This window comes from Pseudophryne corroboree, chromosome 4 (genome assembly GCF_028390025.1).
Source record: "Pseudophryne corroboree isolate aPseCor3 chromosome 4, aPseCor3.hap2, whole genome shotgun sequence".
In the NCBI taxonomy this organism is placed as follows: Eukaryota; Metazoa; Chordata; class Amphibia; order Anura; family Myobatrachidae; genus Pseudophryne; species Pseudophryne corroboree.
Genome location: NC_086447.1, coordinates 582,268,501 through 582,292,484, shown reverse-complemented (window position 1 = coordinate 582,292,484; position 23,984 = coordinate 582,268,501). Strand labels below are relative to the sequence as shown.

General features: G+C 48.3%; 1 protein-coding gene across 1 annotated transcript in view; it reads left to right on the top strand.

Annotated features, from left to right (window-relative positions):
* The window catches only part of PPIL4 (peptidylprolyl isomerase like 4), a 209,578-nt gene that overhangs the window by 155,470 nt on the left and 30,124 nt on the right, over positions 1-23,984 (top strand). The window contains exons 11-12 of the mRNA XM_063917508.1: positions 16,833-16,929; positions 23,487-23,619. Of these exons, the coding sequence (XP_063773578.1) occupies positions 16,833-16,929; positions 23,487-23,619 (230 nt within the window). The remainder of the gene's footprint in view (positions 1-16,832; positions 16,930-23,486; positions 23,620-23,984) is intronic.

Here is a 23,984-nt window from a genome sequence, read left to right as displayed (position 1 = left end):
TCTCAAACACCGTCAGGGGCTCTAAAGCGCCCGTTACCTCAGATGGTCGACACAGACCCAGACACGGACACTGACTCCAGTGTCGACGGTGAGGAAACAAACGTATTTTCCAGTAGGGCCACACGTTACATGATCACGGCAATGAAGGAGGTTTTGAACATTTCTGATACTACAAGTACCACAAAAAAGGGTATTATGTGGGGTGTGAAAAAACTACCCGTAGTTTTTCCTGAATCAGATGAATTAAATGAGGTGTGTGATGAAGCGTGGGTTTCCCCCGATAAAAAACTGCTAATTTCTAAAAAATTATTGGCATTATACCCTTTCCCGCCAGAGGTTAGGGCGCGTTGGGAAACACCCCCTAGGGTAGATAAGGCGCTCACACGCTTATCAAAACAAGTGGCGTTACCGTCTCCTGATACGGCCGCCCTCAAAGAGCCAGCTGATAGGAAGCTGGAAAATATCCTAAAAAGTATATACACACATACTGGTGTTATACTGCTACCAGCAATCGCCTCAGCCTGGATGTGCAGTGCGGGGCTGGCTTGGTCGGATTCCCTGACTGAAAATATTGATACCCTGGACAGGGACAGTATATTATTGACTATAGAGCATTTAAAGGATGCATTTCTATATATGCGAGATGCACAGAGGGATATTTGCACTCTGGCATCAAGAGTAAGTGCGCTGTCCATTTCTGCCAGAAGAGGGTTATGGACGCGACAGTGGTCAGGTGATGCGGATTCCAAATGGCATATGGAAGTATTGCCGTATAAAGGGGAGGAGTTATTTGGGGTCGGTCTATCGGACCTGGTGGCCACGGCAACGGCTGGGAAATCCACCTTTTTACCCCAGGTCACCTCTCAGCAGAAAAAGACACCGTCTTTTCAGGCTCAGTCCTTTCGTCCCCATAAGGGCAAGCGGGCAAAAGGCCACTCATATCTGCCCCGGGGCAGAGGAAGGGGAAAAAGACTGCAGCAGGCAGCCTCTTCCCAGGAACAGAAGCCCTCCCCCGCTTCTGCCAAGTCCTCAGCATGACGCTGGGGCCTTACAAGCGGACTCAGGTACGGTGGGGGGTCATCTCAAGAATTTCAGCGCGCAGTGGGCTCACTCGCAAGTGGACCCCTGGATCCTGCAGGTAGTATCTCAGGGGTACAAATTGGAATTCGAGACGTCTCCCCCTCGCCGGTTCCTGAAGTCTGCTTTGCCAACGTCTCCCTCCAACAGGGAGGCGGTATTGGAAGCCATTCACAAGCTGTATTCCCAGCAGGTGATAATCAAGGTACCCCTCCTACAACAGGGAAAGGGGTATTATTCCACGCTGTTTGTGGTACCGAAGCCGGACGGCTCGGTGAGACCTATTTTAAATCTGAAATCATTGAACACTTACATACAAAGGTTCAAATTCAAGATGGAGTCACTCAGAGCAGTGATAGCGAACCTGGAAGAAGGGGACTATATGGTGTCTCTGGACATCAAGGTTGCTTACCTCCATGTCCCAATTTGCCCTTCTCACCAAGGGTACCTCAGGTTTGTGGTACAGAACTGTCACTATCAGTTTCAGACGCTGCCGTTTGGATTGTCCACGGCACCCCGGGTCTTTACCAAGGTAATGGCCGAAATGATGATTCTTCTTCGATGAAAAGGCGTCTTAATTATCCCTTACTTGGACGATCTCCTGATAAGGGCAAGGTCCAGGGAACAGTTAGAGGTCGGAGTAGCACTATCTCAAGTAGTACTACGACAGCACGGGTGGATTCTAAATATTCCAAAATCGCAGCTGATTCCGACGACACGTCTGCTGTTCCTAGGGATGATTCTGGACACAGTCCAGAAAAAGGTGTTTCTCCCGGAGGAGAAAGCCAGGGAGTTATCCGAGCTAGTCAGGAACCTCCTAAAACCAGGCCAAGTGTCAGTGCATCAATGCACAAGGGTCCTGGGAAAAATGGTGGCTTCTTACGAAGCGATTCCATTCGGCAGATTCCACGCAAGAACTTTTCAGTGGGATCTGCTGGACAAATGGTCCGGATCGCATCTTCAGATGCATCAGCGGATAACCCTGTCTCCAAGGACAAGGGTGTCTCTCCTGTGGTGGTTGCAGAGTGCTCATCTTCTAGAGGGCCGCAGATTCGGCATTCAGGACTGGGTCCTGGTGACCACGGATGCCAGCCTGAGAGGCTGGGGAGCAGTCACACAGGGAAGAAATTTCCAGGGCTTGTGGTCAAGCATGGAAACGTCATTTCACATAAATATCCTGGAACTAAGGGCCATTTACAATGCCCTAAGTCAAGCAAGGCCTCTGCTTCAGGGTCAGCCGGTGTTGATCCAGTCGGACAACATCACGGCAGTCGCCCACGTAAACAGACAGGGCGGCACAAGAAGCAGGAGGGCAATGGCAGAAGTTGCAAGGATTCTTCGCTGGGCGGAAAATCATGTGATAGCACTGTCAGCAGTGTTCATTCCGGGAGTGGACAACTGGGAAGCAGACTTCCTCAGCAGACACGACCTCCACCCGGGGGAGTGGGGACTTCACCCAGAAGTCTTCCACATGATTGTGAACCGTTGGGAAAAACCAAAGGTGGACATGATGGCGTCCTGCCTCAACAAAAAACTAGACAGATATTGCGCCAGGTCAGGGGACCCTCAGGCAATAGCTGTGGACGCTCTGGTAACACCGTGGGTGTACCAGTCAGTGTATGTGTTCCCTCCTCTGCCTCTCATACCCAAGGTACTGAGAATCATAAGAAGGAGAGGAGTAAGGACTATACTCGTGGCTCCGGATTGGCCAAGAAGGACTTGGTACCCGGAACTTCAAGAGATGCTCACGGAGGACCCGTGGCCTCTACCTCTAAGAAAGGACCTGCTCCAGCAGGGACCCTGTCTGTTCCAAGACTTACCGCGGCTGCGTTTGACGGCATGGCGGTTGAACGCCGGATCCTGAAGGAAAAAGGCATTCCAGATGAAGTCATCCCTACCCTGATCAAAGCCAGGAAGGATGTAACCGTGCAGCATTATCACCGTATTTGGCGTAAATATGTTGCGTGGTGTGAGGCCAGGAAGGCCCCTACAGAGGAATTTCAACTGTGTCGTTTCCTGCATTTCCTGCAAACAGGACTGTCTATGGGCCTAAAATTAGGGTCCATTAAGGTTCAAATTTCGGCCCTGTCGATTTTCTTCCAGAAAGAACTGGCTTCAGTTCCTGAAGTTCAGACGTTTGTCAAGGGGGTACTGCATATACAGCCTCTTTTTGTGCCTCCAGTGGCACCTTGGGATCTCAATGTAGTTTTGGGGTTCCTAAAATCACATTGGTTTGAACCACTCACCACTGTGGACTTAAAATATCTCACATGGAAAGTGGTAATGCTGTTAGCCCTGGCGTCAGCCAGGCGTGTCTCAGAATTGGCGGCTTTATCCTATAAAGCCCTTACCTAATTTTTCATACGGACAGGGCAGAATTAAGGACTCGTCCTCAATTTCTCCCTAAGGTGGTTTCAGCGTTTCACTTGAACCAGCCTATTGTGGTACCTGCGGCTACTAGGGACTTGGAGGACTCCAAGTTGCTGGACGTAGTCAGGGCCCTGAAAATATGTTTCCAGGACGGCTGGAGTCAGAAAATCTGACTCGCTGTTTATCCTGCTGGGTGCTCCTGCTTCTAAGCAGACTATTGCTCGTTGGATTTGTAGTACAATTCAGCTTGCACATTCTGTGGCAGGCCTGCCACAGCCAAAATCTGTAAAAGCCCATTCCACAAGGAAAGTGGGCTCATCTTGGGCGGCTGCCCGAGGGGTCTCGGCTTTACAACTTTGCCGAGCAGCTACTTGGTCAGGGGCAAACACGTTTGCTAAATTCTACAAATTTGATACCCTGGCTGAGGAGGACCTGGAGTTCTCTCATTCGGTGCTGCAGAGTCATCCGCACTCTCCCGCCCGTTTGGGAGCTTTGGTATAATCCCCATGGTCCTTACGGAGTTCCCAGCATCCACTAGGACGTCAGAGAAAATAAGAATTTACTTACCGATAATTTTATTTCTCATAGTCCGTAGTGGATGCTGGGCGCCCATCCCAAGTGCGGATTGTCTGCAATACTTGTACATAGTTATTGTTACAAAAATCGGGTTATTATTGTTGTGAGCCATCTTTTCAGAGGCTCCTCTGTTATCATGCTGTTAACTGGGTTCAGATCACAGGTTGTACAGTGTGATTGGTGTGGCTGGTATGAGTCTTACCCGGGATTCAATATCCTTCATTATTGTGTACGCTCGTCCGGGCACAGTATCCTAACTGAGGCTTGGAGGAGGGTCATAGGGGGAGGAGCCAGTGCACACCAGGTAGTCCTAAAGCTTTTACTTTTGTGCCCAGTCTCCTGCGGAGCCGCTATTCCCCCTGGTCCTTACGGAGTTCCCAGCATCCACTACGGACTATGAGAAATAGAATTATCGGTAAGTAAATTCTTATTATAGATGGGATCGTAATATTAGAAGGGACGTGCAGTCAGGGTAGGCAAAGCAATTCATTATTCTAAACATTTTATAGTCCAATCTCTCAAGATCTGCAGCTATCCAAACAGAGAGGAGGAGGCACTGACCAGAGATGCCTCCCCTTCCGATAGTCTGGTGGAGCCTGGAGCTGGGGGCAGGGACGTGCTGCTTGCAGTCATGCTGCAGAGAATTAGGACACACTTAGGTAGCTATCAATATGCCTCAATGCTTCCTTGCCTGCTGATTGGCAGCATGAGGTGTCTAACAGGAGCAGTGGAAGTGGCCAGTATAAGTGAGCAGCAGTTAGAGGAGCAGCAGCAGGAGAATGTGGCAAGCTGTTGAATTTTGACATACAGCAGCCACCCAGCCTCCTCCCAACTCAGCACTAGGATCCAAGCAGCACCTCACAGACAGGGGACTCCGAGTGGGGAAATGGACAGACACTGAGGACTGAATTGAAAGCAAGTAGGTCAGGAGCAGTCCACTACAGAGCTAGAGGTGTGAGGTTAAGGCAGCGTGATCTCTGAGGGATAGGGGCACGGTGTGCAGGCAGTGAGATTTCTGAGGGGGCAGGGGGGATGTGTGCAGGCAGTGTCATCTGTGAGGCGGGCGTGTGATGGGGGTCGCGGGGGGGGGGGGCTGTGTGGAGGCGGTGTGATCTGTGAGGGAAGGGGACAGTGTGTCGGTGAGAAGGATGCCTGTATTGATGCAGTGTTATCTTTTGAGGAAGGGTGCTGGGACTATGTGGAGGCAGTGATAGGGGAGTGGAGGCTGGAGGAGCAGCATGGGCAGGGCTGTGCTGATATTGTTTCCGGCAGAGAGGCGCCGGAGACACTGGGCTGCTCTGTGGCATATAGGATCGGCATGTGCCAGCAGTGGTGCCAAAACAGGGTGGGGTGGGAGGCTGCTGCAGCTCTGAGTCTGTACCCATTCTCCGTCTCCCCATCTTTCCTCCCCTACTAACCTATACTCTCAAAACTACTGTTTATCCACACACTTTCCTATCCTCTTTTTTTTTATTTCTCATCTTTTCCCCCGACACATGTTCTGTTACCAACTACCATCATATCCACTCACAAGATACGTACTTGCGGCCAAGTCACAGTTACGTAAACCCATTCAAGAAATGGCCCAAACAGCTGTATTTACCTATGACCAACAACTGTTTGCACTAGATCATTTATTGTGTAGGGCAGTGATTTTCAACCTTTTTAAATTTGTGGCACACTGAACAACATTTTTAAATTTCCAAGGCACACCATCAATTTTTTGGGCTTCGCAGTAATAAAACATATTGGCTCCCACTGTAATAAAACAGATTTATATTAATGCCACACACCTACCCAAGAGTAATTCCACTCATTACCCCCCCAGTAATCCCACACACCTGCCCCCCATAGTAATTATACACACATGCCCCATTCTAATTCCACACACCTGCCCCCCCCATAGTCAAGCCACACACATGCCCCCATTGTAATTCCTTACACCTGTCCCACCCATAGTAAATATACATATCTGCCCCCCATTGTCATTACACACACCCTGCCCCCACATAGTAATCATACACACATGCCCCCTATAGTAATTCCACACACCTGACCCCCTTACAGTAATATAACACACACCGGTCCCCCACCATAGTAATTCTTTGCACATACTTATGTGAGTTTTTTATATATATATATATATATATATATATATATGTATATATGTATATTTCTAACCTTAAATCTTTTCCTCTCAGTGGGGAGCGCTGGGACAAGGAGCAGCAGCAGCGTTTGAGTGTGCACTGCAGGTGGGGAGATCGGGCCAGCTGATGCGGAAGTGCAGCGCTGCCCGGTGAGCACAGGTACATCTGGCTGGTGGCAGCGGCGGGTCTGTGACACAGACCTGCCGCTGCCACCAGCCAGATGTACCTGTGCTCGCCGGGCAGCGCTGCTCTGTGTGCGGGAGCTGCTGCAGCGGGTCTGTGTGCAGGCAGCGGCGCCGGGTCAGTGTGCGGGCGGCAGGCGGCAGCAGGACTGTGTGGCGGCAGGCGGCGGGCATCTCTGGCTGGCAGCAGTGGCGGCACACCTGGCAACTGCCTGCGGCACACTAGTGTGCCGCGGCACACCTGTTGAAAATGGCTGGTGTAGGGCATTTAAATGATTGTACAGGAACCTAGGGCAGGTTTTGCCTTCTAGGTGATTGCCCCTTTAAAAAAAACGTACAAGATCGGACCGCATCTCAGACGCCATTACTTCCTGCTGTCGACATGTACAGATGTGTCCACTTACATCTTTGCTTTTTTACAAATTTGGCACAACATGCAAAACACTGCTAAACTGTTTTTCACGAGTAGCTAGTGGATGATTTTTAAATTTTTTTTGCCTTAATAGAATATGTATAAAGTAACATATTAAAGAAGCAAATTAAGAAAAATCACAAGGCATGGCTAAATCTCTGAGTCTATGGCATGCAAAACCGTGCCATACATGACGGGATATAGCAAAGATGTATGTGGACACATCTGTATGTACCAGTTCTTCCTTGCTGTAAAGCTATATTGGCCCCTGGTTTCAGGTAGTTGGTAAGCTGTGAACGTTCAGCTAACTTTGGCAGCATACTTATGTGACCAATTGGTGCACACGGTACAGACTCCCAGTACCAAAAAACTCTATTTTTGATCATAGTGTTAAGTAAATAACAGGGTAGTTGGGAAGTTTTTGAAGATGCCTATCAATAGTAGTCATATAATCCACATTACCTTGATTCCATTTGGAAAAATGCATAGAAAGCACATGCTGTGTTTGAAGACGGCTATTTTTTATTTTGCTGGTTGCCCCCCACAAGCAATACATAATTATTTTTGCAAGTTGCACAATTGGCCTGCTACCTTGTGCTTTTATATGGCCACAGAACTCGTATATGACTTTTACTATATTTAATAATGTACAGTAGGGAGTACATTATGCCTTATATCTGGACTTAACTGTGGCGTAACTGTAATATGGGTTGATATTGGGTATAATGTAGTGAACAAAAACTGCTGGTGATCTTACTATAATATGCATGGATTAGAATGATTGATGCCAAAGCGTCTGATGAATTCAGTAGCATTCTAAGTGAAATATAACCATTATTGCAATTTACTCTCTCTAACCCAATATTTTAACGTAAGTGACAATGCTTTGAGTAACTTAATAGAACTAATAATATTTATAAGTGATGGGAATAGTTCTAAATCTATACTTTTTATTTCCAGAATCAATGGTTAACTTCCCTAAGGTGTTCTTCAGTGCGCACACATTTATATATCATGCTTGGTGACTTTATCCACTCCCTATATAAAGGCAATCGTTCTGCCATGTTTAATCATTTATTTAGGAGACGGAGACGTGCACAATCTGTTAATGGCATACCTTCCAAATGAGGGATCCCCTTTAGCTTTTATGTTTCTGTAAAGCTATCCAATCTCTAGAGTCCAGAATTGTATCCACATGTGACTGGAGTGTTATCCACAACTTCTACGTTTTTTTTAATTTTCTTTTACCCCTCTGGCGAGCTCCATTATGTAATAAAATACAATTTATAGAAACTACTTAGTGCGCAGATTTAGCAGCTAAATCAGTAATTCTCTCCTATGAGGTTCCTTTAACCCTCACCACAGGTGCACAAGAAAACAGAAAAATGGAGAGTTCTACTTAACTAGCGCTGATTGTGATTCCTTTCTTATTCCATATCATTCCATTAGTTTATCCAGAAACAGTTATCACATGAAAATGAAAAAAATGTGATGTATAGTGAAGTACCGTTTTAATTAATTATGACAACACATATACATGACACATATAAAACAATACAGATAGGATCAATTAGTCAATAAAAGAAATCCCCCGGAGATGCACGTAAGGCAATCAGTAATTACCGGAATATGTGGGAACTGTGGTTTAAACAGTCCCTATCAGCGCATGTGTCCCAAAATGGGTGCTCCGGATCAGCCCATATGCTACACAGATAGTCACTGCTGGATACCGGATCAATACAATCTCCTCACGGGCGTCTCCGACGGGAAAACCGACGCATTTCAACTCTCTGCTAGAGTCTTTTTCAAGGTTCAGATGAATAATGATCCTAATTTGACCATTCCCTATTTAAATGTCCCTCCACCAATCAGATTCCATGGGTCACGGCTTGAACAAACTAACTAATCAGTCCGTCCCTGATGACGTTGCGCCCAGTCTCAACCTCTATTTCCGTATGTAGAGGTTGCCCTGGTAACATATATCCAGTCTCTTCTCCTCTCCGGCTTCCGTCTTACTCGTACGGAGCGTCACGGCTCCTGCGTCCTTGTTGTCCTGGCAACCCGACTTGTCTTTTCATTCTCGTAACGTCACTTCCGGTATCGTTCTCTATGAGCCCAGTCTTATTTCTTACTGCTCGTATTAGAAATCCTTATTTGTCCTTATGTTACGCTTCTCATGTTTAACATTCCGGGCCATAAATTATACCATTTTAAAAAAACATCATCCTCTTTTAAGATAAAGATAAAAAGTGACATCACTTCCGGTGGAGTATTTGCGGGGAATATTTCTGAAATGATCATACACACTATTTAAACAACAACACCTTGAACATTCATTTTACCTTTGAGTCTAGTAAAGATAGAATAATTTTTTTGGATGTTACACTGTTTATTAAAGATAATAATATTCAAACAATGAACTTTATAAAACCAACTGACTCTGGAGCATATATAGGATTCACCAGTTGTCATCATCCCAATTGGTTGATGTCCATACCAGAGGGACAGTTCAGACGTCTAAAACGAAATTGTACCACATCAGAAATGTTTAAAGTCCAAGCAGAAGAAATGAAAGGAAAATTTCTATCCTCAGGATATCACAATGATAGAGTACAGGATGCAATAGATAAGGTGGCAACTATAGAAAGGAAGGATCTATTGAATCCCCAAACGTCTGATAAAGAAAGTAATAAGTTTGTGTGACAGGACGGTACCGTACGAAAGCACTCGCCGCTTTCGCGTCCCGTTGACTGCGCACAGATTGGAAGGTCAAGCCGCACGAGGCCTGAACACATAGGGGATTCCCGCTTACCGTCAGTAACCGCCTGTTACTGACTCCACCCACTGCGTTGTGGGCGGGTTCTCGCTGCCACCACCAAACTCCTAACCTGCCGTGGCGTTTGGAACCACGGTTCTGCTCTGTATGTGCCGACGCACTGCCTTACCACACCTGTGTGGTGTTGACGAATCCCCACTAGCCACTTGCTAGGCCTCTACCGGTAGCTGGCGGAAGGCGGAGCTTGGAGACGCTAGGTACTTCCCTGGACAGCCGGAGGACGGGGCTAGGTTTGGCCTAACCCTGTTGGTCACAAGATGAAGCAGTCTTCTTGAGGCAAAGATGTTTATTTGCTCAATGGTTCTAAAGAGAACCCTTCCCTATTGCTAGGGGCAACAGCATACAATCGGATGTTTCAGCAGAATAAAGATGGTACAACTACAACTCTGGAGGCACGCAGGTCTCCTTTTTATGTCAGTTTTCCACACAGTACCACAGGGGGGTAAGCCCTCCCTGTCTTCTCCAACCAATCAGGTTATTTTACAAAATACCAATAAATTACATTTTACAAGGATATAAGTGCAATAAAACAATATCCTCCTTCCTGTCACCCAGACAACGTTTGGTATCAGATTAACATTCACTATTGATAAATTTATCACATATCTTCAAAATACAGATGTTTCTGGTCATTCACATCTCCAGGCAATCCCAGTCTTTAAGATTACAACATGAATGGCTACAATACAAACAAACAGTCTTCCTTCCTTTATCTTCCATTCAGGGATCGTATATCAAATCCAAGCCCATAAACCCAATGATTAGCATCTCTCTCTAAGGAACTTACACATCAAAAGGTATTGTCCTTCACACCTCTCTGATAGAACAGGGCCATTAGCATGCCACTTCCTATTTCCAGAGGATAAGAGTTGCGTATTCAGACATCTATAGTAACTGCATTTTTCCTTTAAATATACACCAAGCCTGTCTTGAATATAAAATAGATACAGTTAAACATGCATTCCTGCAATAGTGCACAGAGCACTACATATGACATGTTAAAAGTAAAACACATGATTCAACAAACTTTTAAACAGTCCGCAACATGGTGCTGGGTACGAGGGTTAACCCCTTCAGTGCCGCAGACGCCATTACACGTGTGGCTGGCTAGTCTCTCTGGCCACATTCCTTCCCCCCCATTCAAGCGGGTCAACCAGGGACCCATGTCCCAACGATTTGGGTCCTGGTCCCGCAGTCCCTTGTGTTGAAGGGGACGCTACCTAGGGTGTGTAGGCTCCGGCCTAGACAGTTCATCCATAGTGTAGTGGGCCTCTCTTCGTGGGTGCACAATGTTCAAATAGTCCACCTGAAGTCCAAGTTCAAGGCTCCACCACAAAAGTCTGTCCAATTCCCCCAAGGTAGGTTGCAGCCACCTAACAGGTAGGTGGTAAGTCACCACGGTGGGGGGCCGGTTACAAACAAGTGCCACCCACGGTGTCCCAACTGTGGCATACCCCACCTCCCACAATAGCAGTTTTCTGCTCAAACAGGCCACAGGGTGCTCCTGCCCATATGGCTCTTTCTGGCTCGGTACTGCTCCCAGTCCGTGCAGTGGCGCAATAGTTCGTAACACACAGTCCTGGTCAAGAATGTGCGCCATCAGCACTGGAGCGGGTACCCGAGCCTCCTTCAATGACTGGAATGCCAACTCGCAAGCGGGTGCAAAGTCCACTGACTTGGGAATGCCCTTCCTAGCCATCTCTGTCAAGGGGTTCACTACAGGACTAAAGTCAATGACAACATGTCCGTAGGGCCTTACAGGTTCTAAGGTCAGTACCGGTCTGGGTGATGTGGGTCGGGGACAGCCTCTGGTTGCCTCCACCCCCTCTGGGTTGGGCCTACCCCTGTCTCCTCCCACATGGTGCCCCAGGCACTGCACCTTTGTCATACCTAACTGGCAACTGTCTGCCCTAACCGTCAGACCTGCCCTCCCATCCTCCTCTGTCGACCTATGACTCGGGAAACCTACCCTGTCACCTAGGCCTACTCCTTCCTCCTCGTCCGCTACCTGTGCCACAGTGATGGCGGCCAGACCACCAGCCTCTGGATCCTGTGTGGCATCCACTACAGGGAGGCTGCGTGTCTTCCCCGATCTACTGCGCACAGGCAGGGGACCTGCTATGTCCACAGCAACTTGCTGCAAGGGTTCTCCTATGGGCAGAGGCCCAGAGACAACACAACCGCTGGAGTGCCCCGGCTGCCAACGCATGGCACCAGCCTTACAGTTGGTCTGGGCGTCATCCGACATTCCAGACCAGGGTAAGCTCTGTGTCAGGCACTTCAGGGTACGGTCTGTCCCCGGGTTACTGTCCAAAGGGGTTTCACTGGCAACCGACACCGGTTGCGCAGGAACGTTCCCTGAGGGGACCAGTTGGACACATTCCCTATCTGGTCTATCCCCTCCCACTTTCCTGGCTACCCTGTACCTTAACCCTTCCCGCCAGGTCATACTTCCCGCCCCAACCCTGTCAAGGCCGCTGCCAGAGTGGCGCCTCATGCCTATCAGGGATGGGTCAGAGAGTTGAGCCTCCCTAAACTCCTGCCTGTGGCCCTCAATCTTTCCTAAATTGGGACACTCTACAGGGGGATCTAGGTGGGGACTACTAGGGTCAGTCTGGTAGGGGTCAGTCATGGCAAAATCAGTGTGGTTTCTCATACTCACCGCCGGAGTTGGCAAACCACTTGGGTCAGGAGCATCATTGGGCACCCCCACAGGATCACACGAGCTGGAACCGACATCCTCTGCGTTGCTAGGGGACGTAGGCATACCAGAGGCAAAAGGCATGCGGGGTCGATGTACTGATCTAGCCGCTGTGATCTTTTCCTCTGGGCTGGTTGATGCTGTGGTTGGCTGTGCTGGCAGTTGTCTAGCAGCTGTAGTCTTTTCCTCTGGGCTGGGCGGTGCTGGAGTAGCTGATGTCAATGGTGGTTTTGGAACTTGACTCCGGGGAATGGCGCCAACAAACGTAGTGACGATCCCACCACCCAGATCATTTCCTAGGACCACATCAGTTGGGAGACCATCCATGACGGCAACTTCTCGCAACTCTGGTCCAGCTCCCCAGTCCAGGTAGACTCTTGCCATGGGAACCGCTTTTTCTGTTCCTTCTGCCAGGGTGATCGTGGCAGTGCGACCCTGCAATACTGCAGCAGGATCTATAAGGTGGGGGCTCACCACAGTGATTGAGGCCCCAGAGTCTCTTAGGCCTTCTCCCTGCAGGGGTCCCACGTGGACCGGCTGCAGGTGCCTCCACATGTTGTGTAGGGGCTGTTTGGCCATGCAGGTGACTCTCTCCGCAGAGTGCACCTGTCTCTCGCCACACTCCATCGGACTGACTGGAGGGGGAACAGTCTCTGTAGGCTCATCTCCTCTCGTCAAACAAGCGAGCCGGGCTCCAGCACTCGGATTTGGGGCACGAGTCTGGGGTGCTTGGGATGCAGGACAGTTCATCCTCAGATGTCCGATTTTCCCACAGCCGTAGCACTTCTTCTCCAGTCGTGGCACCGATGATCTCTGATCAGTTGCAGGGACGCTGCGGTGCGGTTGCTGGCCAAGAGCACCCGGGTTGGAAGATGCTTGTCTTTGGGGGTGATGAGCTGAAGAGGGTGGTCCCCTTGGTGGTACAGTTTGTTGGAGCTGGCTGCTGGCGGGGCGCTTCTGCCCCCGTGGCCGAATTGCCACATATTTGTCGGCTAATTGGGCAGCCATTTTTAAGCTGGGTGGCTCCCGATCTAGCACCCACTCCTTCACTTCTTGGGCGCACCTGCGGTAGAACTGCTCCCTGCAGATCAGGTCAATCAGTGCGTCCCATGTAGTGGCTTCCGAATCCTTCACCCACTTCACCACGTACTGCCGCAGCTGGGTGGCGAACTGCTCATGGGTGCTGCTAGGATTCTTGGGCAAGTCTCTGAACTTCTTCCTGTAAGACTCTGGAGTGATGAAGAATCGCTGGAGGAGGGCCTTCGCGACTTCGTCGTAGTTCCCACAGTCCTCCGTCGCCACTCCTCGATAGGCCTCCAAGGCCTCTCCATGCAGAGTGGGCACAAGGTGTCTCACCCACTCTGACTTGGGTAGATCATGTAATTTGCAAGTCCTTTCAAAAACTTGTAAATGTCCATCAATGTCCCCATCACTGTCTGCAAACTTGGCAAACTGAATACGTCCTGATCTGTGTACAACAGCTGACAACGGCTCCCGGGGTACCACGGCCTGTGATGCCCGCTCCGCATGCCACATCCGAATGACAAGCATGCGTTCTTGCTCCGTTGCCCTTTCCCCCAATTCCGCTAGCCGATCTGCTAGGGTATCCGGGCCGCCCCCCCCTGGGACGTTGGGATCCTGGCCCTGCTAGGGATTGCTGGGAAACATTGCTGCTGTGAGAGAGGGCGGGACTTGTGGTTCTCACCGATTCCTTACGAAGGTCCACTGTTGGGCCGTCCTCTGCGATGCTGACGCCGTCAGTGCTTTCCACCTCCGCCCGATGAGACTCCTCCACGCTCCTGAGCGCCGCCTTCATGACGCTTCTGGACGCGTTGGAAGGGATATCCACACCCTTCCCCTGGCATACGATCTCCAGATCCTCCTTGGACATTCCGCTGAATTCCGCCATCTTGTGCGTTCTCCTGCGCTGCAGTTACTCCTCTCCTGAGTAACTCGGCTTCTCCTATCGGGTGATGAAAAGCCGCCTGGGAATATCCCACCACTATGCCACCAATTTCTGTGACAGGACGGTACCGTACGAAAGCACTCGCCGCTTTCGCGTCCCGTTGACTGCGCACAGATTGGAAGGTCAAGCCGCACGAGGCCTGACCACATAGGGGATTCCCGCTTACCGTCAGTAACCGCCTGTTACTGACTCCACCCACTGCGTTGTGGGCGGGTTCTCGCTGCCACCACCAAACTCCTAACCTGCCGTGGCGTTTGGAACCACGGTTCTGCTCTGTATGTGCCGACGCACTGCCTTACCACACCTGTGTGGTGTTGACGAATCCCCACTAGCCACTTGCTAGGCCTCTACCGGTAGCTGGCGGAAGGCGGAGCTTGGAGACGCTAGGTACTTCCCTGGACAGCCGGAGGACGGGGCTAGGTTTGGCCTAACCCTGTTGGTCACAAGATGAAGCAGTCTTCTTGAGGCAAAGATGTTTATTTGCTCAATGGTTCTAAAGAGAACCCTTCCCTATTGCTAGGGGCAACAGCATACAATCGGATGTTTCAGCAGAATAAAGATGGTACAACTACAACTCTGGAGGCACGCAGGTCTCCTTTTTATGTCAGTTTTCCACACAGTACCACAGGGGGGTAAGCCCTCCCTGTCTTCTCCAACCAATCAGGTTATTTTACAAAATACCAATAAATTACATTTTACAAGGATATAAGTGCAATAAAACAATATCCTCCTTCCTGTCACCCAGACAACGTTTGGTATCAGATTAACATTCACTATTGATAAATTTATCACATATCTTCAAAATACAGATGTTTCTGGTCATTCACATCTCCAGGCATTCCCAGTCTTTAAGATTACAACATGAATGGCTACAATACAAACAAACAGTCTTCCTTCCTTTATCTTCCATTCAGGGATCGTATATCAAATCCAAGCCCATAAACCCAATGATTAGCATCTCTCTCTAAGGAACTTACACATCAAAAGGTATTGTCCTTCACACCTCTCTGATAGAACAGGGCCATTAGCATGCCACTTCCTATTTCCAGAGGATAAGAGTTGCGTATTCAGACATCTATAGTAACTGCATTTTTCCTTTAAATATACACCAAGCCTGTCTTGAATATAAAATAGATACAGTTAAACATGCATTCCTGCAATAGTGCACAGAGCACTACATATGACATGTTAAAAGTAAAACACATGATTCAACAAACTTTTAAACAGTCCGCAACATGGTGCTGGGCACGAGGGTTAACCCCTTCAGTGCCGCAGACGCCATTACACGTGTGGCTGGCTAGTCTCTCCGGCCACAGTTTGAATGGGCTTTTAATCACATCGTTTAGTAGCCAATATAAGAACATTGAACAATCCCTTAAGAAACATTGGGGGATTTTAAAAAAAGATCCTATTATAGGTAACTCTTTACCCACAAAACCTAAATGCATATTCAGGAAGGCACCCAATCTTAAAACTTCATTGGTAAGAAGTGCACAACCACCAAAAAAACCTATGTCAACTATTAAATCAAAAGGTTTTTTTAGGTGTGGGTTGTGCCTAGGATGTAGAGGTGTTAAATCTGATACCGGTAAAATCACAGAAGTTTCCATTAATGGACACAATTGGAAAATAAGTGATTTTATCACTTGCAACAGTTCAAGTGTGGTATATGCCATTAACTGCAATTGTGGATTGTGGTACATAGGGCGTACATCAAGGCCTCTCAAGGTTCGCCTTGGAGAGCACCTACGCAACATTAAAAATGGACTGACAACGCATTCATTGTCAGAACATTTTTTAACACACCATAATAAGAACACTGGGGCAATTAAAATGTGACCCATGGAATCTGATTGGTGGAGGGACATTTAAATAGGGAATGGTCAAATTAGGATCATTATTCATCTGAACCTTGAAAAAGACTCTAGCAGAGAGTTGAAACGCGTCGGTTTTCCCGTCGGAGACGCCCGTGAGGAGATTGTATTGATCCGGTATCCAGCAGTGACTATCTGTGTAGCATATGGGCTGATCCGGAGCACCCATTTTGGGACACATGCGCTGATAGGGACTGTTTAAACCACAGTTCCCACATATTCCGGTAATTACTGATTGCCTTACGTGCATCTCCGGGGGATTTCTTTTATTGAATAATTGATCCTATCTGTATTGTTTTATATGTGTCATGTATATGTGTTGTCATAATTAATTAAAACGGTACTTCACTATACATCACATTTTTTTCATTTTCATGTGATAACTGTTTCTGGATAAACTAATGGAATGATATGGAATAAGAAAGGAATCACAATCAGCGCTAGTTAAGTAGAACTCTCCATTTTTCTGTTTTCTTGAGCTCCATTATGTGCCTCGGGATTCTGACCCAGCTGGCACAATGCCTTGGATAACCTGGACAGAAGGATCATTAACGTGGTTATTTTGTCATATTGTGGACAGAAAAAAGAGTTTATAGAATGGACTCTTCCATATGTCTAAAAAGAAAAACCATGGTTAGTAAAATAGATGGCCTTTTCTGATCTTAGATTTGTATTATTATTGTGTTTACAGGAGGAAAATATACAAAGGATGATTTCAAAGAGTATGAGAAGGACGCAGGAAAATATTCCAAGCTTGCTCTGAAAGACAAAGCTAAACCGAAACAAGAGTAATCTTTATATTTATAGTATGCGGGTGGGCTCATGCTAGTCCACAATGGATGGTTTGCGCAATGGTCATGTGATAGCTGCACATAGCAGATTTATCCTAAAATAGGTTTTTGTTGTGTTTTTTGTTTGTTTTAAGGCCATATTGATGATCTAAATATATAAATTTCTCTAACGTCCTAGTGGATGCTGGGGACTCCGTAAGGACCATGGGGAATAGACGGGCTCCGCAGGAGACAGGGCACTTTAAGAAAGAATTTGGATACTGGTGTGCTCTGGCTCCTCCCTCCATGTCCCTCCTCCAGACCTAAGTTAGAATCTGTGCCCGGACGAGCTGGGTGCTACTTAGTGAGCTCTCCTGAGCTTGCTATAAGAAAGTATTTTGTTAGGTTTTTTTATTTTCAGAGAGATCTGCTGGCAACAGACTCTCTGCAGCGTGGGACTGAGGGGAGAGAAGCAGCCCTACTCACTGAAGATAGGTCCTGCTTCTTAGGCTACTGGACACCATTAGCTCCAGAGGGATCGTACACAGGATCTCACCCTTTGTCATCCGATCCCGGAGCCGCGACGCCGTCCCCCTCGCAGAGCCGGAAGACAGAAGCCGGTGACAGAAGCAAGAAGACTTCAAAATCGGCGGCAGAAGACTCCAGTCTTCAAACTGAGGTAGCGCACAGCATTGCAGCTGTGCGCCATTGCTCCCACATTAAACCCACATACTCCGGTCACTGTAGGGTGCAGGGGGGCGCCCTGGGCAGCAATTGGGAACCTCTTGGCAAAAAGTGAGCATATATACAGTTGGGCACTGTATATATGCATGAGCCCCAGCCATTATTTTACACAGAAACGCGGGACAGAAGTCCGCCGCTGAGGGGACGAGGCTTCTTCCTCAGCACTCACCAGCGCCATTTTCTCTCCACCGCTCCGCTGAGAGGAAGCTCCCCAGGCTCTCCCCTGCAGAAACACGGTAGAAGAGGGTAAAAAGAGGGGGGGCACATAAATTAGGCGCAAAAGCTTTATATACAGCAGTTACTGGGTTAACACTAAGTTACTGTGTGATTCCTGGGACATATAGCGCTGGGGTGTGTGCTGGCATGCTCTCTCTCTGTCTCTCCAAAGTGCCTTGTGGGGGAACTGTCTTCAAAAAGAGCATCCCCTGTATGTGTGTGGTGTGTCGGTACGCTTGTGTCGACATGTTTGACGAGGAAGGCTATGTGGAAGCAGAGCGGGAGCAAATGAATGTGGGGTCGCCGCCGACGGCGCAGACACCTGATTGGATGGATATGTGGAAGGTTTTAAATGATCATGTTAATTCCTTGCATAAAAGGTTGGATAAAGTTGAAACCTTAGGACAGTCGGGGTCGCAGCCCATGCCTGATCCTATGTCGCAGAGGCCGTCAGGGTCTCAGAAGCGCCCACTATCCCAAATTGTTGACACAGATACCGACACGGAGTCTGACTCCAGTGTCGACTATGATGATGCAAAGTTACAGCCTAAATTGGCTAAAGCTATACGTTATATGATTATAGCAATGAAGCAGGTGTTGCACATCACAGAGGAAACCCCAGTCCCTGACAAGAGGGTTCATATGTATGGGGAAAAAAGGCAGGAGGTGACCTTTCCCCCCTCACACGAGCTCAATGAGTTATGTGAAAAGGCTTGGGAATCTCCAGATAAAAAACTGCAGATTTCCAAACGGATGCTTATGGCGTATCCTTTCCCGCCAACGGACAGGTTACGCTGGAAATCCTCCCCTAGGGTTGACAAAGCTCTAACACGCTTATCCAAGAGGGTAGCCCTGCCGTCACAGGATACGGCCACCCTAAAAGATGCTGCGGATAGAAAGCAAGAGGGTACCCTGAAGTCCATTTACACACATTCAGGTACCTTGCTAAGGCCGGCAATTGCGTCGGCCTGGGTGTGTAGTGCTGTAGCAGCATGGACGGATACCTTATCTGAGGATCTGGATACCTTAGACAAGGATACTATATTAATGACCCTGGGGCATATAAAAGACGCTGTCCTGTATATGAGAGATGCTCAAAGAGACATTAGCCTACTGGGCTCTAGAATAAATGCAATGTCGATTTCTACCAGAAGGGTCCTGTGGACTCGGCAATGGACAGGCGATGCTGACTCAAAAAGGCACATGGAGGTTTTACCTTACAAGGCTGAGGAATTGTTTGGGGAGGGTCTCTCGGACCTGGTCTCCACAGCTACTGCTGGAAAGTAAAAATTTTTGCCATATGTTCCCTCACAACCTAAGAAAGCACCGTATTACCAAATGCAGTCCTTTCGTTCACGAAAAGGCAAGAAAGTCCGAGGTGCGTCCTTTCTTGCCAGAGTCAAGGGTAGAGGAAAGAAGCTGCACAACACAGCTAGTTCCCAGGAACAGAAGTCCTCCCCGGCTTCTACTAAATCCACCGCATGACGCTGGGACTCCACAGGCGGAGCTAGGCCCGGTGGGGGCGCGTCTCCGAAATTTCAGCCACAAGTGGGTTCACTCCCAGGTGGATCCCTGGGTAATAAAGTTTGTGTCTCAGGGATACAAGCTGGAATTCGAAGAGATGCCCCCTCACAGATACCTCAAATCGGCCCTGCCAGCTTCCCCATTAGAGAGGGAAATTGTGTTAGCTGCAATTCACAAATTGTATCTTCAGCAGGTGGTGGTCAAGGTTCCCCTCCTTCAACAAGGAAAGGGTTATTATTCGACCATGTTTGTGGTTTCCGAAACCGGACGGTTCGGTCAGACCCATATTGAATTTAAAATCCCTGAACATATACCTGAAAAGGTTCAAGTTCAAGATGGAATCGCTCAGAGCGGTCATGGTAAGCCTGGAAGGGGGGGATTTTATGGTGTCTCTGGACATAAAGGATGCATACCTTCATGTCCCCATTTATCCACCTCATCAGGCGTACCTCAGATTTGTGGTACAGGATTGTCATTACCAATTCCAGACGTTGCCGTTTGGTCTCTCCACGGCACCGAGAATATTTACCAAGGTACAGTAATGGCGGAAATGATGGTGCTCCTGTGAAAGCAAGGGGTCACAATTATCCCATACTTGGACGATCTCCTCATAAAGGTGAGGTCCAGAGAGCAGTTGATGATCAGCGTAGCACGCTCTCGGGAAGTGTTACAACAGCACGGCTGGATTCTAAATATTCCAAAGTCGCAGCTGATTCCTATGACGCGTCTGCCCTTCCTGGGCATGATTCTGGACACAGACAAGAAGAAGGTTTTTCTCCCGACAGAGAAGGCTCAGGAACTCATGACACTGGTCAGAGACCTCTTAAAACCAAAACAGGTGTCGGTGCATCACTGCACGCGAATCCTGGGAAAGATGGTGGCATCATACGAGGCTATTCCCTTCGGCAGGTTCCATGCAAGGACCTTTCAATGGGATCTGTTGGACAAGTGGTCCGGATCACATCTACAGATGCATCGGCTGATCACCCTATCCCCCAGGGCCAGGGTGTCTCTTCTGTGGTGGCTGCAGAGTGCTCACCTTCTCGAGGGCCGCAGATTCGGCATTCAGGACTGAGTCCTGGTGACCACGGATGCAAGCCTCCAAGGGTGGGGGGCAGTCACACAGGGAAGAAATTTCCAGGGTCTGTGGTCAAGTCAGGAGACTTGCCTTCACATCAGTATCCTGGAACTAAGGGCCATATACAACGCCCTAAGTGAAGCGGAGACCCTGCTTCGCGACCAGTCGGTGCTGATTCAGTCAGACAACATCACCGCAGTGGCTCATGTAAACCGCCAAGGCGGCACAAGGAGCAGGGTGGCGATGGAGGAAGCCACCAGAATTCTTCGCTGGGCGGAGAATCACGTAAGAGCACTGTCAGCAGTGTTCATTCCGGGAGTGGACAACTGGGAAGCAGACTTCCTCAGCAGGCACGACCTCCACCCGGGAGAGTGGGGACTTCATCAAGAAGTCTTCGCGCAGATTGCAGGTCGGTGGGAACTGCCACAGGTGGACATGATGGCATCCCGCCTCAACAAAAAGCTACAGAGGTATTGCGCCAGGTCAAGAGACCCTCAGGCGATAGCTGTAGACGCACTAGTGACACCGTGGGTGTTCCAGTCGGTTTATGTATTTCCTCCTCTTCCTCTCATACCCAAGGTGCTGAGAATCGCACGTAAAAGAGGAGTGAGAACAATACTCATTGTTCCGGATTGGCCAAGAAGGACTTGGTATCCAGATCTGCAGGCAATGCTCACAGGGGACCCATGGCCTCTGCCTCTAAGACAGGACCTGTTGCAACAGGGTCCCTGTCTGTTCCACGACTTACCGCGGCTGCGTTTGACGGCATGTCGGTTGAACGCCGGATCCTAGCAGAAAAAGGCATTCCGGATGAGGTTATTCCTACGCTGATAAAGGCTAGGAAGGACGTGACGGCTAAACATTATCACCGTATATGGCGAAAGTATGTTGCTTGGTGTGAGGCCAGGAATGCCCCTACGGAGGAATTCCAGCTGGGCCGGTTCCTTCACTTCCTACAGTCGGGAGTGACTTTGGGCCTAAAATTGGGTTCCATTAAGGTCCAGATTTCGGCCCTATCCATTTTCTTTCAAAAGAACTGGCTTCTCTTCCTGAAGTCCAGACGTTTGTAAAGGGAGTGCTGCATATTCAGCCCCCTTTTGTGCCTCCAGTGGCACCTTGGGATCTTAACGTGGTGTTGAGTTTCCTGAAGTCACACTGGTTTGAGCCACTCAAAACCGTGGAGTTAAAATTTCTCACGTGGAAGGTGGTCATGCTATTAGCCTTGGCTTCAGCTAGGCGTGTGTCAGAATTAGCGGCTTTGTCATATAAAAGCCCCTATCTGGTTTTCCATATGGACAGGGCAGAATTACGGACCCGTCCACAATTTCTGCCAAAAGTGGTGTCATCTTTTCATATGAACCAAACTATTGTGGTGCCTGTGGCTACTCGTGACTTGGAGGATTCCGAGTTACTAGATGTAGTCAGGGCTTTGAAGGTTTATGTAGCCAGAACGGCTGGAGTCAGGAAAACTTAGTCGCTGTTTATCCTGTATGCACCCAACAAGCTGGGTGCTCCTGCTTCAAAGCAAACTATTGCTCGCTGGAACTGTAACACGATTCAGCAGGCTCATTCTGCGGCTGGATTGCCGCTTCCAAAATCCGTAAAAGCCCATTCCACTAGGAAGGTGGGCTCTTCTTGGGCGGCTGCCCGAGGGGTCTCTGCATTACAGCTTTGCCGAGCGGCTACTTGGTCAGGTTCGAACACTTTTGCAAAGTTTTACAAGTTTGATACCCTGGCTGAGGAGGACCTTGTGTTTGCTCATTCGGTGCTGCAGAGTCATCCGCACTCTCCCGCCCGTTTGGGAGCTTTGGTATAATCCCCATGGTCCTTACGGAGTCCCCAGCATCCACTAGGACGTTAGAGAAAATAAGATTTTACTTACCGGTAAATCTATTTCTCGTAGTCCGTAGTGGATGCTGGGCGCCCGTCCCAAGTGCAGACTTCTTCTGCAATACTTGTATATAGTTATTGCTTAAATAAGGGTTATGTTATGGTTGCATCAGGGTTGATCTGTTGCTCCGTTGTTGTTCATACTGTTAACTGGGTAAGTTTATCACAAGTTATACAGTGTGATTGGTGTGACTGGTATGAGTCTTGCCCTGGATTCCAAAATCCTTTCCTTGTACTGTCAGCTCTTCCGGGCACAGTTTCTCTAACTGGGGTCTGGAGGAGGGACATGGAGGGAGGAGCCAGAGCACACCAGTATCCAAATTCTTTCTTAAAGTGCCCTGTCTCCTGCCGAGCCCGTCTATTCCCCATGGTCCTTACGGAGTCCCCAGCATCCACTACGGACTACGAGAAATAGATTTACCGGTAAGTAAAATCTTATTTTTGGGACTACATTTATTGCTATAGGACCCTATTCAGCATTAGTTGCAGATTCTGCTAAAAAGCAGAATCTGCAACTGCCTGTGATTACATGCTGAGGGCCGCCCATCATGCCTAGATTGCAGTTGCATCACTGTCCAGGGAATAGCAGATGCCCCCCTGCATAAGCAGCATGGCTGCATATATATATACACACCGCTGCCATCTTTTTCTTCAGTGACATCACGCAGCTGCCCCAAAAACTGTCTGGCCACGCCTGCGTTGGCCAGAGCACTTCCCGTAACGCTGACCGGTCGCGGTCATTTAAAATTAGATTGCATTTTGACCCCCGCACACGCACATTAGCACTGCTGCGCAGATGGCTGAAATCGTCCGACTGCTGCTGAATGACCTCCTTAGTTCACTGTTACTTTGATGTTTTACCTGTTCGTATTCTGCAGATGCCACAATTGAGTGGCTAGATGTCCTCAAACACAGCAGTCGCAGCCATGACATTTACAGCTAACCCTTTCTGCCTTGATTAAATTTACCAAAGAAAATAAGCATAGACTTACATATGAAAATCAAGATCCCATCATCTGCGTTATTACAGTCCACATTCATCATGGGCATTGCAGTATATGCATGTAAATGTGCAGGTTTTTGTTTTTTTTTTTACTATCAAAACAATTCTTAACTATCTTAGTGGCAAATATGAGCTGGTGTTGGACGATAACATGGAGGAGACTGGCAGCAGTCAGACCGTTCCTGTTAAATACAAAGAAAAGAAACGTTACTACTCCGATGATGAAGATGACCGGAGAATGAAAAAGTCAAAGGTAAGCCTCTTAAGAATCTGATCTTGGCACCTCCTGTTTTTGGATTTTGCTTTGTCCTTCAAAAAGTTTGGCAAATACACAAAAAAAAGTTTCCCTGACAAAATGAGTAATTCAGCCACTATTTATGCTTCATAACATTTATTTTCCTTTTTGTCAATAGCAATTTTTCACTTCTCCTAAGGTTTGTATTTGTTAAAAAAAATACCAAAAGGCCCTGTTATTGTACTAACAATACAATAACAGTCATGTCATTGTGTTTCTTTTTCATCCACTAGGGGTCACTGGAGTACTCTTGGGGATATGGACGGTTTCCGTAGGAACAAGGCACTGAATATTAAAATTTAGAACTCTCCTCCCGTCCATAT